Source organism: Tympanuchus pallidicinctus, unplaced genomic scaffold, assembly GCF_026119805.1.
Source record: "Tympanuchus pallidicinctus isolate F22 unplaced genomic scaffold, pur_lepc_1.0 scaffold40, whole genome shotgun sequence".
Classification (NCBI taxonomy): Eukaryota; Metazoa; Chordata; class Aves; order Galliformes; family Phasianidae; genus Tympanuchus; species Tympanuchus pallidicinctus.
The window spans coordinates 745,190-761,044 of record NW_026294759.1 but is presented as its reverse complement, the minus strand read 5'-3'; the positions used below and the strand labels follow the sequence as shown (position 1 = coordinate 761,044).

The 15,855-nt window shown below is 43.2% G+C and overlaps 1 protein-coding gene across 1 annotated transcript; it reads left to right on the top strand.

Moving 5' to 3' along the window:
- Nucleotides 1–953: 953 nt before the first annotated feature.
- Nucleotides 954–14,856, top strand: MFAP5 (microfibril associated protein 5). Its single transcript, XM_052701774.1, has 9 exons — nt 954–1,704; nt 2,090–2,152; nt 4,702–4,749; nt 7,343–7,378; nt 9,780–9,815; nt 10,546–10,581; nt 11,271–11,358; nt 11,800–11,873; nt 12,386–14,856. The coding sequence occupies exons 1-9, from the start codon at nt 1,596–1,598 to the stop codon at nt 12,505–12,507; spliced, it is 612 nt and encodes a 203-aa protein (XP_052557734.1). The 5' UTR covers nt 954–1,595; the 3' UTR covers nt 12,508–14,856.
- The last annotated feature ends 999 nt before the right edge of the window (nt 14,857–15,855 follow it).

The window sequence follows — 15,855 nt, the reverse complement described above, 5'->3', positions numbered from 1 at the left end:
CACTTTTTCCCTTTGCACACAGTTTCCATGCTCCCCATCCTTCCCAGACTGGCCAGAACAGCAGTGGTACTGCAGAGCTGACTCCTGCCCCGCACCTTATCCCTGTCCCCCTTGCACACAACTCCAGAACAGGACAAGCCACACTGACAGCACAACTACCATCCCCTTTCCCATATCCATCTCCACTGCCACCCCATCTACATTCCCATTCCTACTCCTATCCTCATCCCCTATCCCATCACCATTCCCACCCTGTTCCCTTTCGTGATTCCTATCCCCATCCTCACCCATTTTCTCAACCCTATACCTCTCTCCAACCCTATCCCCATCCTACCCGTTTCTTTCCTCATCCCCTTCCCCATCCCATCCCTATGTCCATCCCAATCCCCTTCCCCTCCCCGTGCCCATCCTTATTTCCCACCCTATTCCCATCCACATCCCTACACACACTGGGGTAATCCCATCCTTATTTCCCACCCTATTCCCATCTACATCCCTACACACCCTGGGGTACTCCCATCCCACCTCTGTGCCCATCCCCTTCCCTACTACTTCTTCATCGCCGCCCCATCCTCATCTCCACCCCTTTCACCGTTTCATTCTCTATCTCTGCTCCCGTCCCCGTCCCTATCACATTTGCACCTCCATCCAATTCCCAACTCCCGCCCCCGTTCGGCTGCCGAGAACTGGGAACAGGAACACTCCTCCCGCCCTGGCGCGGGGCGGCGATTGATGTCATCACTGCTTCTGCCAGCTGTTTGGTTGACGGCCAGGCTGCTATCTGCGCGGAGGGCGGGGGATGGGGGGGGGATGGTGGCACTGCGCCTTCGCCTGTGCAAGCGCTGCCCCCTATCACGCGGCCGGGGCCGCCCTGTGCTCGCCGTCATTCTGCACCCCTCCTCGCCACAGTGGGAATATCCTTTCCCGTCCAGCCACCCGTCTCTCCGTCCCTATCCGCCCTGCTCTCGTGCCGCAGTGCGCCGACCGTCCGCCGCTCTGGCTTCTGGTCCCGCTGGCTAAACGGTTTCGGATTTCTCCTGGCCAGCATCATTTGCGGCGCATGCCTGATAGGGCCGTCTGTCTGGAATACTACAATGCTGGGGAACATGGGGGAAGACTAGAATCCATCCTGTCACCGTAGCGAGCCGAGCATGTTGTTTCGGAAAATATATGCATACTGCATACTGTTGGTGTACAAAAGCGAGACAGAGAAACGGTCAAAAAAGAGGATCGAGGGAACAGCTGAGTGGGAAAATGGGACTTCGTGTAGAAGAGAGAAGGGACAGCGAAAGCACTGCATGAAAGGAACAAAGCAAAATGGGAATGTTTAACGTCTGCACAAGAATCCGTCTCTGGTGCTGGGCCATCCTGGGGGAATGGGAGGAGCAGTTTTCCTTTGGAGTATAATAAAGTCTGGAATGAGGGTGTGGGCTGCTGCTCCACGCTACCCCCCTTCTCATTCCAGCTGCATGATGACACCACATCCCAGCATCTCACTGGCTTCTCCTTTTTCTTTCTTTCTTTCTTCCTTTTTTTTTTTTTTTTTTTTTTTTCCTCCCTCGAAATTGTATTTTGAAGACAATCAAAAGTAGAGCATGTTCTGGGTGTGGTTGCATTTGATTTTCCCAATAGCCAAAGTGGGGGGAACTGCTAAAGGAGAAAGAGAGCATCTGCTGCTGAAACAAGCGGAGATCAAGGGCAGCAGTAAGTGATGGGAATCCTATGTATTCTCTCAATTCACCTCAAAACAATGTTAAAGTGGGAGAGAGTGGAGGAAGAAGATAACTTCTTTGCATGTTGGGGTTGCATGCGGAGGGGGCTTAGCGACCTGAATAAGAAAAGGGATGGAAGCTGAAACAAGGTGGAAATAGGGAAAAGGCAGATGGAGTTTTACATTCAGTCCAAAATGTTTCAGAAATGTCTGGAGAACTGGTCAGATTGGAAGGGAGACAGGTGGGAGAGAGGCTGGAAAGAACAAATGGTCTTGAGGTGGAAATGGAGGCAGCAAGCAAAATTTCTGGGCTACAAGGGAGAGTATCTCTGCTCACATTTTAATTTTTTTCTGACCCCTTTCTCCTCCTCTCCACAGGGATGAAGACCTTTGCAACCCTTACAGCACTGTGTCTGTTAGCTTTCTCCTTTTCCCCAGCTGGTGAGTCTGTACTCCAAGGGGAGTGTTTCTTCTTCACCCTGGCTGCATGGAATGTCCTGCAGAGACTAAAGTGCAATGCTCTAAAGAGACAGAGATATGTAGAAGGATGATGAAGGGGAAGGAAAGAAAAAGGTAGATACAGGGCTATAAGAAAAAATTTAGGAACTAGGGACCCCCAGAAAATAATGGGAGTCATGAGACAGAGATCCAAAGCTTGCACTGTAGGAATGTTTGAATAAGGAGAACATCCAGGTCTGGAGTTTAGAAAGAGAATTAGCAGTGCATTATCCTGTAGATTGTGCTGCATTTCATATAGCTGACAACCTGTGTCTGCACGATCTGCAGAGCATTTCCCAATACTCCACAAAATGTATTCTGTTGTAATTGTGAAAAGGTTAATGTCATCAGTGGTTACTGCTAGAGCGCCCCCACTTTAGACAGGTCTTCTCGTTGCCAGTAAATTTTGTCCATCTTTGTGTTTCTGTTTTGAAAACCTAGCTTCCACTTTATTTTGGTTTTGTTCTGTTTTGTTGCTTCATCCTTTTGTTGGTATATCTTTGGCAAAAATTCAAGTGGGATCAAATTTCAAGAAGAAAAAAAAAAATGAGAGATCAGCATGAGACATCAGAGTCAGGACAGACAGCAAAAGATTAACTCCAGTGAATGGAGAAAGTTCTACCTCAGAAAGACTGCATGTAAAAGAGCGATTACTGAACCTATTACATCCAAATCAGATCATTCCAATCTACTCTCATCAGTACTCCCCTTGTGCTGTATGAGATGGCTGGAGATGAACTTCCTCTTTTTGGTGACTACATAGGGATTGAATTGGAGCTCAGTTTTGCTCCCATAACACTTTTTTTCCTGTAAGTATGCATGGTAGTTATCTCAAAGAGGATGTTATGTTGTGACTGTGAATTAGGAGGAGAGGCATCCAAGAGCTGGCCCCTGAAGGTGAAAAGAAAAAGTCTGTGATGCACAGAAGACCTTAAATGAGGATTTCTTACTTTTCTGTATAGGAGTTCTGTTTTAACTTGGACAATAACAATAACCAACATCTGGTCTCTTATTGTCTTTTTCAGTTTTGGTTCATCTACAAATTGGTGAGTTAGGGTTGCAGTTTTGTCAGACCTCAAGGGTGAATTTATGCAACCTGGACAATATAATACAAGCATTTATAAAGCATGTGAATTGATTGCCAGAACAAATACAGATTGAAGTAATTGAAAATCTGCCTAAAAATTCACCTCTTTTGGCCTTGTACTCTGAGGTTTTACTTCACTCATGTCCTCTCATTTTAGAGTTGATCCAGTTTTCTAGTCATCTTGCAGGGGGAAGAAAAGATAGTAAAACTGTCTTTTCAAAATTAAAAATTGGTTTTAGGTAAGAACCCAAGTCCTTGCTTTTTATCAGAAACCATCAAGAAAGTAAAGATCTTTTGCCAATGCTTATTACCATTAAGAAATCAGCCAGAACTGGAAAAGTATGGAGCTCCACTACCCTGTCCCTGTACGTACCCTGTACGTAAATTATATGTATCTGGCTCTCCCTGGATCAACAATCAGCAGCTGAGCCCTCGCTGGCAGCTGGGTGTGGAACAGAATAGTCCCTTTATGCCACAGAATATGATTAAACAGAAATCCCAAGAGTCCTTCTGCATTCTGCAAGTAATGGCTCTTGGAATGAGGAAGGACTAAGAATAAAACCCCAGACCAGATGGTCTTTACTCATGCAGTACTCCCAGTAGAAAGCTAAAGGCTAAGTCCATAAGATGTAGCACTATGTACCGTGCCTTGGGCTGGTTCTGCACACATCCCTGCAGTGCCCCAGATCAGTCTTTTTCCTGCCAGCTCTTTCCTTCAACCCATCCCCAAGTATGCAAACATTTTCCCTCTCTGTGTTTAGCAGGAAATATTTTCATATTCCTGGCTGCAGAAGGAAGCAGCTCTTTCACCCGTTATGTTTGGATAAATGAGCAGTCCAGTTCAGTTCCTTCTCTGCCACACAACACACACAGCCAAGTCTTGCTGAGTGTGGAAAAGATCTACTCTGCTCAGTACTCAGGGAGGATGATGGACCAGATAGTTATTTTCTAAAAGAGGCATGCAATCCGTTGCTTACTGTGTTAATGTACACAACTTTTGTTACCCCAAGCAAACATTTTCTATGAATCAGATTCCTTTTTTTTTTCTCTAAAACATAGAGATTTTGACCAACCTCAGCAGGAAGGCAAGGAGCAATTTGTTACCAAAATACATCAAGGAGTGTTGCAGAAGTGCATAGTCAGGTAGATCTGGTGGTATTTACAGTCTCTTACTCTGCCCAGACTTCAATTCTGGTGGAAGCAGCAGATGGAGAATCAGGATTCACTGTATCTGAATGCCTTTAAAGAAGAAAACCAGCCAGCAGGGGGGGATTGAGGCAGAGGGAAGAGCATTTCTCCCTTCAGCAGTAGGTGGTGTCTCCTGAATAAATAAGCATCTCATAACAAACTTCGTGAAGACTTCTTATAGAAATCCTCTCCTTTCTTCACTCTCCTCTCCTTGCAGGCTGGTTTCCATGGGTGGTCAACGGACAAGAACTGGAAAGTGAAACTGGTAAATATTACGGGCATGTTAATATAATAAAGAATGCTAATGTGACTTTGTTGTCCTATATAGCTACAGCCTGGTTAGTTGCAAATGCTGTTCTTTGTTTCCTGACCTCTGACACTTGTCTTTCAAGGAAGACTTCTAAAATAACCTGCTAAATCTTATGTGCTCTTACAAGTAATGTTTGGATTTTGAACACTTTGCGTGAAGTTACTTCAAAGGCTGTAAGATCACATTTCTAAAGCAGTGAGAAGCTGGAGCAACTTCACCACTGCTCAGGAAAATCCTGAGCAAAATGGTGTGGAAGTGATATACTTTATCTGCAAGATTACTGTGAAAGAATATTAACTGGTTTTCACACTGAATGTGTTGTTGGGGGTAAATTGCTTTATCTATTTGTACCTTACTTCTTCCATTTCTCTGACATAACAAGATAAAATAAATGTATAGTTGCATCATGTTTCAGCACTTAGAGGGACCACAAGAGCCTGACTTTTCTTCATACTGAAGCAACTGAGTAAGCCTTTAGACATTTTGCAGCCATGACCCTTTTTGGAAAACAATTCAGAGGCCAGTCCAAAATGCGTCAGCCAAGCTCCCCTTTCCTTCACACTTTATCCTTCCATCACTACCTCAGTTTGCCATCTGTTGCCCTTCAGAGAAACTCATCTGCTGATGAATTCTTACAGTCTTCAGAGTCACCTTGCTCCTAACGTGCAGTGAGTACTCCAGCTGTCTGTCCTACTGTTGCAGGAGCCATCAGTGCCTTGGTTTCAACTTGAATATGAAACCAGAGTTCAGTAAGGGTTTAGTGTAACACCATAGGATCATACATAGTTCACTCCAAAAGTAATGCCTCCTATTTATTGCCATAGAAACTCCAATGGATACAAAGAGAGCAATAATACTTTTTGATAGACAAAATTCTCACCTACAAAACACTCTTTTTCTACATAGCCTCTACCATTAGCTATGCATTTTTACCAGTGATGAATAGGAGCCTACATGCTTCACTCATAAAAATTTGCAATGCTGTCAAGAACATTGGTTTGTCTATCACATCACTGTCTGATGTGAAACACACCACCTCTTCTGAAACACACCACCTACTGCCTCATTGTGCTAGCATTCACTGTTCATTCTCCAGAAACATTCAGCAAGTATCAATGAACACCAGTGGGTGCAATTTCTTCCAACACTGAGGATTCAATTACACATATTTGCTTCATACTTTCTTCCATGTCAGATGCTATTTTGTCAGAGTGCCCTTCTGCTGCCATCTGCCACACAACAAAATATAGCAGAAGTTTGGTGGGCAGGTTCAACTTCTACTGCCATACCATCAGCATTTACTTCTGGTGTCATGGGCCACCAAAACAAAGTAGGAAGCATTACTTTTGAAGCAAGCCCCATGGAACTAGTTGAGTTGGAAGGGACCATTAAGGATTATCTACTCCCATCCCCTTGTTCAAGATGTCAAGGGACATCTACAGCTGTGGGGAAATCTCTGGACTCTCAGAACACGCTGGAGACACAACAGCACACCAATATGGTTAAAAACTGTTAGTCTACTTTATTGTTAAGCACTACTCTATTTATACATGTTAACAGAGCATTCTATAAAACACTCTTCAACTGTTCACACAGGCACTTATCCAATCAGAGTCGTGAGACTTTCTTTCTTCTCTAAAGGTGTCCTTGGTTCTCATGCTGCTTATCTTGCTCCACAGCTGCTGCTCTGAACAGTTTTTCCTGTATTCCCACATACAGCCAAACATGAACACTAAGCATTCCAATTCCAGTTCAGTCACTGAGGAAAGCAATGGATAAGAATGGAATGAGTTCACTACATTTATGTACCTACTGGATTGAATCCCAATCTCCTGAGCCTACCACAGTGGCCAAGATAATTCAAGCTAGCTATAGCTTGTCATGTAAGGAACAGCAAAAGTAAAGACAAACTCTCTCAGGACATAGAAGGACTTAGTTGTCCTGGTGTACAACAAGTTGACCATGAGCCAGGGCACCCTCGTGGCCAAGAGGGTCAGTGATATCCCAGGGTTCATTAAAAGGAATGTGGCCAGCAGATTGAAAGAGGATATCCTTGCTCTCTGCTCTGCTCTGGTAAGGCCACATCTAGAGTATTCTGTCCAGTTCTGGGCTACTCATTTCAAGACAGATAGGGAACTTAAAGAGACAGTCCAGTGGAAGGCTATAAACATCATTAAGGGACTGGAGAATCCCTTAGGAGGAAAGGCGGGCAGACCTGGGCCTGCAGTGCTCATCAGTGCTTATAAATATCTAATGGGTGGGAGTCAAGTGAATGAGGTCAGGCTCTTTTCAGTGTTGCCCAGCACAAGGGGCAGGGGGAATAATTTAGAACATAGAAAATTCCATATGGACATGAGAAAAAACTTATTCACTATAAGGTTTACAGAGCCCTTGAACAAGATGCCCAGATTGGTTGAGGAGTTTCCTTCTCTGGAGATATTCAAAACCCACCTGGATGCTTTCCTGTGTTATCTACTATATTGAACCTCTCCAGAGGTTTCTCTCAACCCTATGATTTTGTGATTCCATTACATTGTCTCTTTTCCAGGTGATGTTCAGACAAGCTCTCTCATCAGCACCCCTGGTAAGTACTTAGCTCTCAGCAACTTCAAGTTTCTTTATTTCCCTGTTCACCTTTATTCCTACTTATTGCCCCAGATGTTAAGAAACCCCTCTTCCTCACCTTTGACATCTGGCAGTGCTCTTCCAGAATTTGTGGCTCTCAGAGAATCTTTTCTGTGCACCATGCAGGGAAGTGAATCAAGTTAGCTAATGATTTGTTCTCCAAGGAATTGCTGGCTTCACCTGAGGTACTCAAAACTGTCTGAAGTTGATTGCACTACAAGAAGCCATGAAATCTGAAGCTTACACAGCCTGAGCTTCCAAAGGAAGTTGTAGGCAGAGACTAAGTGACAAGGGAGACAAATTGGCCAGGTTCACCTGTCCTCTCTGCCGCACCTGCAGCTAATAGGATAGGGAATGACACTGGGGAGTGGCTAAATATAGCTGAAAAATATGGTCAATGGGAGGCACTCCCGATGAGCACTTACTCAGGCAGGTCCAATCCGCAGCCCGGCACGGCTCGCATTGTGGCCCGCCCCCTGGTGGCAGCTCTTCCCCGTCGAGTGACCGGGCTCGCGCTCGTCGCTCTCAGCAAACATCGGTACGTGATTGGCGCTGTCTGGACAGAAATTAGGGCACGGGAGGGTTCTTGCAAGTAGTTTTCTGCGTTTTGATACACTGGCTAAACACAGTCCTGTGAGCAGCGAAGAATACACAGCCGTGCTTTCTGTTTTGATGCAGGAATTTGAGAGCAGGCTTCAAGACTGCCAAAAAAATCACCAGTTTATGTTTGTGACTCTATTTTCAGTCGACACAAATTCATCACCTGCAAACTTTCAAATGGAATGTATAGAGTTGCAATCAAATATTCAACTAAAAAAAAAAGAAATGATCATAACTATTTATTGGACTTTTATAAGACCTCTCGTAACAGAGATAAATATCCCTTGCTCACAGTCATGCTTTACTCATGTCATCACTTTTGGCAGTATGCACATTTGTGAGCAACTACTGTAGAGAATGAAGAACAGGAAGAGTAAAACTTAATTAAAAATCTCTGATGAGCACACTGATAACTCACAAAGAATTGTAACCAGTGCCATCGAGCCAGACTGATGCATTAGTATCACAAAAATACGGTCAAATATCCTACTAGCTTCATATTTTTGTTTCTATATAGCTTATATTTCACAAGGGCTGTTCTGAAAGTAATGCCTGCTGTTTTATTATGTTGGCCCATGACATCACAGGTGAATGTTGGTGATATGACAGTAGAGGTTGAACCTTCCCACCAGTATTCTGTTACATTCTGTTGATGTGCGACAGATGGCAGCAGAGGTGCAGTCTGACAAAATGGTGTCCGACACTGCATAAGAAGCATAAGAAGCAGGAGTATGTCACTGAATTTCTCCATGCAAAACAAACAAACAAAGAAACAACAACAACAAAACTGATTTTCTTTGACACGTGCAGAACATTTCTAGAAACCAAACAGTGGATGTGAGCACAATGGTGCACTTCAGCAATGGTGACAGTGGGTCACCTCCACTGGCATAGATTTTAACAAGACTGGCATGCATCCTCTTGTTCATTGCAGGTGAAAATGCATAGCTAATGGTAGTGACTATGTTGGAAAAATACTGTTTTGTTGCTAGGAATTTGATCTATCAAGCAGAATTACTGTGCTCGTTGTATCTGCTGTAGTTTCCATGGAAATAAATAAGAGGCATTACTTTCAGAGCAACCTATGTTTATGCAGCCTAAAACAATTTATCTTCACTCAGTGAAGTTCAGGCAAGCCAAATGGTTGGACAGCCATGGCTTACATCATGCAAATATGCATGGAGAGCCAAGCCTTGCTGTGGAGATTGCCCCAGGGGAATCATTGTCTAGAATATCATGGGTCAAGCAGAAAACACTGGGAAAACACAGGCAGAGAAAAGTGGAAGCACAGTATGATGTTCACATGGTTTCATGATCTTCCTGGGGGCTGGTGTGAGATGACTGCAACATGTGTGAATCTCACATTCAAACTGTGAGACTGGATGGTCTGTAGGAGGATAGATGAATGCCTTCTGTGTCCACAACAAAATGATTGTGACTAACCTGCTTCTGAACTTGAGAAGGCTAAATATGAGGCCTTGACAGAAAACTTTTCTTTCAAAATACATACTGTGGAAGGATCAAGAAGAAACTGTTCAGAGAGGATGTGCCATGGAATCCATCTCTGCCCTACAGCATCCCATCAGCTGTAGAAAACCCAGCGTATTCACAGAAGCCTGATGTTAATCTGACAGATCAGATTGTTGATGAATGTATGAACAACATGTATTATGTCTACAAATCAATAGTGATGAGCCATTGGCAGAACTGTGGGAGGGAGGAAGGGGCTGAAATCTCAGATCTTTCACCTCTTTTTTCAGCTGCAGATGTAACACCACCTGTTCTTCTCAGTCCTGGTGAGTTTATTATCATTTCACAGCTGAGTGTTGCAGACTCATCTTCCCTCTCCTCACTCAGTCCCTTGAACACTTAGAATTCCAAGTTCCCTGAAAGTCCCCAACTGGAGCCCCAGCGCCCAGGAGACTCTTTTTCTATGTCCGTTTATGTTGTCTTTGCTTCTGGTTGACACAGGAACTATCCAGGAGTTTTCTATTACCACTGATGAAAACTTGCACCTGGCAAGTCGTCTGAGTCCCTTTCCAGTTTGTCACTGGGTAAACAATAAAATGTACTGTTTTACTGTGGTACAGGTGGACTGGTTTATAACAGGGGACAATAAAACCAACCTCATTTTGCTTTCTTGTCATGGGCTTTAAAAAACCAGCTGGTCCAGCTAGTAAAATCCAGTCACAAGCTTCTTTGCTTGCCAGAATGGCTGGCAGTTACTCAAGCTTTTGAATTATAATTCAGGATGCCTTTTACAGTGTGATTTTGAACAATAGTGGTAATGCTTTATGCTAAAGCTTGGACAGACTCTTACCATTGTTGGCTCAATAGCTGACACTAGATTCACACTGGGTTTGTACTTTTTTTTACTTTGTGCAAGTAACAAAGAAATTTTTTTCACATCAGAAGTCACAAAAGAGGGCTTTTGAAAGAGCTTTACTTTTTTTTTTTAATAAGCCAGTTTTATTAGGAGGAAATAATTGTAAACCACACTAATTTTGCTACTTTTCTGTCTTTCAGTTCAGTCTGACACTGAAACTACAACAGCTTCATCAGGTATGTTTAAGTTTGCTGCCTGCACCTTCTTACTGACCCACTTTGACACACCTTGTAACCTCTCCAGATGGGTGCTGGCTGAGCACCAAACTCAGTCTCCTCAGATCTGCTGACAAAATTCACTTCATCCTTGTTCCTTGTATTAAGAGTACTGGATAATGGCAGTAGTAGAAATGGAAATCTTTCACTGTGTGTCTTGCCCAGGGTGGGAAAAATTGTCAGAACACAAGACCCTGCAGGCATGCTGAGTGGTATGTCTGAAGGAAATTCAAGAAAACTCATCATAGTTAACCCCAGTCAGTGGGGTTGATTGTCCAAGTTTGTATCCCGAAGTGAAAGACTGTACATCTATTAGGAACATGTTAAATGTGCAACTACAGTTTATGTTTTGTTTATTTGTATCTGTCCACTTCAAAGAATATGCCTTCCGTGTTGAGGATTCCCAGTAGGGCTGTTTTGTACCTCAGTTTCCCTTACTTTTATCTTATGAAGCAAGGTGATCAGAAATATTTGCCTTATTTTTCTCTTCTCTAAAACATTCCCATCTCTTACATGAGAATGGAAAATGGTTGCTAGCAGCTTTCACTAGAAGCCTGGAAAACAGTACGTGGTAAAACAGTATGCTTCCAGAATGCATACAACTGCCAGTGATGCTGGATTGAACCTCTGTGTATTACGTGTGTTCTCAGATTGTCGTGAGGAGCAGTTCCCTTGCACACGCCTGTATTCTGTTCACAAACCAGTAAAGCAGTGTATCAGCTACCTTTGTGTTACCAGGTAAGAAAACAGCAGTCTCCAAGAAAAGCCCTAAAAGCCCTCCAGAAATGGCACATCCAGTTCAACAATTGTTTCCTTTGGAAACTACACCTTCTTTCAAGGAACCAGTTGTTGAGGTTAATCCTACCCTCAGAGCTGCCTTTTAAAGTTACTAATTAAAACAGCATAACATCTATTATCTGAGGAGCACTAAGGAGCTACTACTATGTGTCCTATATTGTAGTCCTCATGTAAATCACTTGGCCATACCACGAAGACTTGACAAAGGTTACCATTCTTTTGATGACAGCCTTATTCTGATCATTCCAAAAAGATATGGGATTTGCCTACTCATCATGAATATAAGCATGAGTTTATGTTTATTGCTTATCTCTTTTTTTGTTTCTTTTTATTACTGTGCTTTTCTCTGTTGTCCTTGGCGTTCTCCTGGTGATCTCACAGTGTGCGTCGCATGTACGTAATAAACAAGGAGGTGTGCTCTCGCATTGTCTGCAAGGAAAATGAAGTCATGCAAGGTGAGTTACAGTACAAGATAGCCTAGGGGAAGGAATAGAAGAACAACTGCAGCCATCTGATACTGTCTCCAAACTAACATTTCCTAGCCCCAGTCTACATGCAGTACATTCCCTAGACTAATTCTGGGGGAACTCTAATGCAATGCAGGCTTGCATCCAGTACACATGCCATGAAAAGCACTGGGAGGCAGATATAATACTACCAAAATTTTGAGAGCTCTTGGCTGTGCCTTGAATTTGCTTGGTTTTCATCATGCTTGGCTAACCCCAGAAAAGCCTTTACTCAAACTTACATTCCTTTGAGGTTAAAGAGTAACTCTCAGTATTTCTATTCATAAATTCAAAAAAAGAAAAAAAAAAAAGATCCAATCTAGATTTCTTATGTAGTCTTTGCTGTTGCAGCAAGTTTCTGCAGACACAGTGAAGGATATACTCCTAAATTTTCTGGTAGTGACGAGTTTGAAGGAAGCTTTGATTACCTGTCAGCATGTATTCATGTGCTTTGTTTTCAGATGAGATCTGTCGCCAACTGGCCGGCCTTCCTTCTCGACGTCTCCGCCGATCTGGGCAACTCCCGTATCTCCCTTGTAAACAGATCCTGGAGCAGCAGCACAGGAGGCCTGATGCTCTGTGAGCTACCAAAAGTAGAAGAGAAAAAAGAAGAGAGAGAAGAGAAATCATCATCCCCTCCCTACAACCCAAGACAAGTCCTTCTTTCTTATTGTGATTCCGCCACCATTTCCTTGCTTCTCTGCTTTCTCCCACATCCTCTTCTTCAAGTTCTGCAGTGCACAGAGTTCCCTATCTGTCATGGTAGCTGCAACTGTCTTCTAAATCTGTTGCTGAGGATGTGGGATGCTCCCTTTTTCTCTCCGTTTCTACTTGGCAGGCTTGTTTCCCAGAGGTCCTTATGTCTGTGTATTGTCTCTGCAGAGAAACATGAATGGAGATAGGGTGTCCTTTCCAATGGAGGAAATGCCCTAAACTGTGTCTCACGTGGAGGAATGCAAGACTGTATACACAAGGCTTTATGCCCTGGCCTAGGTTTCTTGCATGGCATGAGTACAAGTTCTGATACTCCTAGTCATACTGTTCTTCTCCAGTCCTCCACAGCTACTGAGTTTGCTCTGTGTCTGCTGGACTCAGAGAAGTGACAGAACTGGAAGATGAGCTGTCCTCCACCCAAGGCAAACCTCATTGTATGGCAGCAGATGATCTGTAACTACCTCTGGGAAGTTCTTCATGTCATGCCCATTGCCTCCCTCACACAAATAATACCAAAAGGAAGAATTCTTGATTTAATATGGCATTATACTTTTCTCAAGAAGATTATGTTCTCAAGAAGAGAGATCTCTCTTCTCATCTCTCCTTTTCTCTCCTCTCCTTTGCTCTTCCCTTTCCACTGAAGAAAACTCTTGATACCCATTTCAGACAAGTTTCAGGAAGCAGGAAGTATGGATACACCTGTTCCTAAGCCCAAGACAGCCCCCAAAACATGTGTGTCCTTAAAGAACTGGGGACTTGCTTATTGTGGGGTGAAGGACAGGGCAAGAGACAATGAATTAGCTTGTCCTGATGACTTGTTTGATCTAGTTTCATCTACAGTCACCAGCTGCTGAGTCCACTTTCACTATCTCCACTTGAGTTCCTACCTCCTGACCTGGTGTGTTCTGCACAGAAAGGAGTCAAGCTGGAATGAGATGTGGTAGAGGAATCATCATCTGGGGGGATCCTTGGGTTTTCCTGCAGGTTTTCTGTGTGCTGTATTGCGCAGAACCAGGTGCTGGTGGGGAGGTGGATATATCTCTAGGTATGAGCATAGAAACAGGCCAACCTCGGGAAAATAATTCACTCTGGTAGCACTGGATGTCTGTTGGCTGCTAGAGAACCTCACTTTCTAGATGCACAGAAAACATTTCCAGGTACACGGTCAGTGGTCTGAGATTGGATGAGAGAAGTGGTGAAGAGTTGTTGGAAGAGTCTTCATCACTCTCTGTGACTTTTGGTGGCATGCCTAACTGTTCTGTAGAGCACCTTATCTCAGCATCTATCTCAATACAGCAAAATCAATAAGGAGTTCTGGGCACTGTTCCTAGCTCTAACATAGTTTGCTACAGCATGTATTCGCAATCACAACACAATGTACTCTGCTATTGAACTGAGTACCATTCAGCCTGGCAGGAACAGTGGTCTGCTGAACAACCAGAGTAACACAATACATAAGTTTGCTGTACAGAGTTAGAATTCTCAGAAAACTGATGAGATCCTCTCCACAATACTTGGATTTCTGCTGTATGCAGATAGAAGCTGCATTACATCCTCCATGTACGGAAGGACACCCTGCAGAGGCATGTTTGCTCTATATATGGTCAAAATTGGCTAAATGGGCTAAATCTCTAAAGGTTAATAAATTTTATAGGACAAAGAATTTCAAGTTATGCAGTGACTACATATATATACATAAGGGCATAGCCCTTGTACACAGAGGATGATGTTCCTATTGAGTACTCCAGGCTCAAGAGATTAGGGATGGATGAGGAAATTATACTGAATACACGTTTGTGCAGAGAGGAGGGCACCAAGAACTTTATCTCAAAACTGATCAAGTAATCTTGCAGTCACTGACTTCTATGCTGGGATGCCTATGAAGCCCCTCCTCACATCCTGCCCCCCTGTAGGATGGAAATGAGAAGTTAGAAGGAGCTCTTGGAAATTGGACTAGGGCAAGTCCCCACCCTGTATTTAGAGTTGAATATAAGCTGATATATAGATATATAGATATATAACTGCATAACATATCTACTGTACAGTATATAGAAATATTCATACAATTTGGGGAATAGTTAGAAATCTTTCTGTTGCTTGCTTTCAGCAAGGATAGGAAGAGGTGCTCCTCCCCAGGAGAACACTGTTCTAATGCTTGAGTCCGTATAATATACACAAAACATTAAAAGAAAGTTTATTTTCTTTTTTTCTTGGCAAATCTCATGTGTCTGAGTTTATTTGTGTCTAGCTGTATTTCCTCCAGCTTTGTGGGTAGACTTGATTCCAGCCCAAATCTGCCATTTGGACCTCCTTAATCCCTGCTAGCTCATTCCTGAGCTGCTACCTGCTTCAATCATGAATCGCAGGTCTTTCTAGGAGCTCATTATTTTTTCTTCAGATACAGAAAATTATCCGCAGCTTTTTTTTTTTTTTTTTTAATTTCCCATGGATCATTGTGCTACATTTTTCTGGCAGTTCATAGTTGGGGAGTACAATGATAACTTGAGGTATGTGTTGAAAATGTGTTGCAACTAAGCATGTGCCATGATTTACTGGTAAAGAATTACTGTCTTCAAATAAAATGGTGAGGTGGTATGGTGGTAAAACGGTAAGAAAAGAACTGTGATACATCACTTTCACTTTATAAGCAAAGAATCTGTTCTCTAGTGACATAGGAAGTTCCGCACAAATGTGCACAAGAACTTCTTTACAGTGAGGTGACGGAGCACTGGAACAGGCTGCCCAGGGAGGTGGTGGAGTCTCCTTCTCTGGAGATGTTCAAGACCTGCCTGGATGCCTACCTGTGCAACCTGGTGTAGGGAACCTGCTTTGGCAGGGGGGTTGGACTCGATGATCTCTGGAGGTCCCTTCCAACCCCTACAATTCTGTGATTCTGTGATTTAACTCAGAAATATGGAAAACTGAAAGATTTACTATGTTAAATAGTATGCATCTGGGTCAAGAAGATCAGGAAAATTATCTTTATTTGGCTTTCATGTAAATTCATCAGATGGTAACTGTACGTATTTCAGTTACAAAGAAGGAGCATTCAATGCATGGAGGACTCTGAGCAGTGTCCATTCTTGTGCAAGAGAACTACATTTAGATAGTATTTCTAGAACAAAATTGGCAGTGACCCAATTTGCCCATTAAACGGCACTTAATAGCATCCCATCACTCTTCAAGACTGAAGCACACAGTGCACATTCTTGCACAA

Excerpts from the sequence above, each read along its gene's own strand:
- MFAP5 (XM_052701774.1), top strand. The coding sequence starts at position 1,596 with ATGTTCTGGGTGTGGTTGCATTTGATTTTCCCAATAGCCAAAGTGGGG. Across the intron at positions 1,705-2,089 it reads AGCGGAGATCAAGGGCAGCA|GGATGAAGACCTTTGCAACC; the intron begins GTAAGTGATGGG and ends TCCTCTCCACAG. Across the intron at positions 4,750-7,342 it reads AGAACTGGAAAGTGAAACTG|GTGATGTTCAGACAAGCTCT; the intron begins GTAAATATTACG and ends TCTCTTTTCCAG.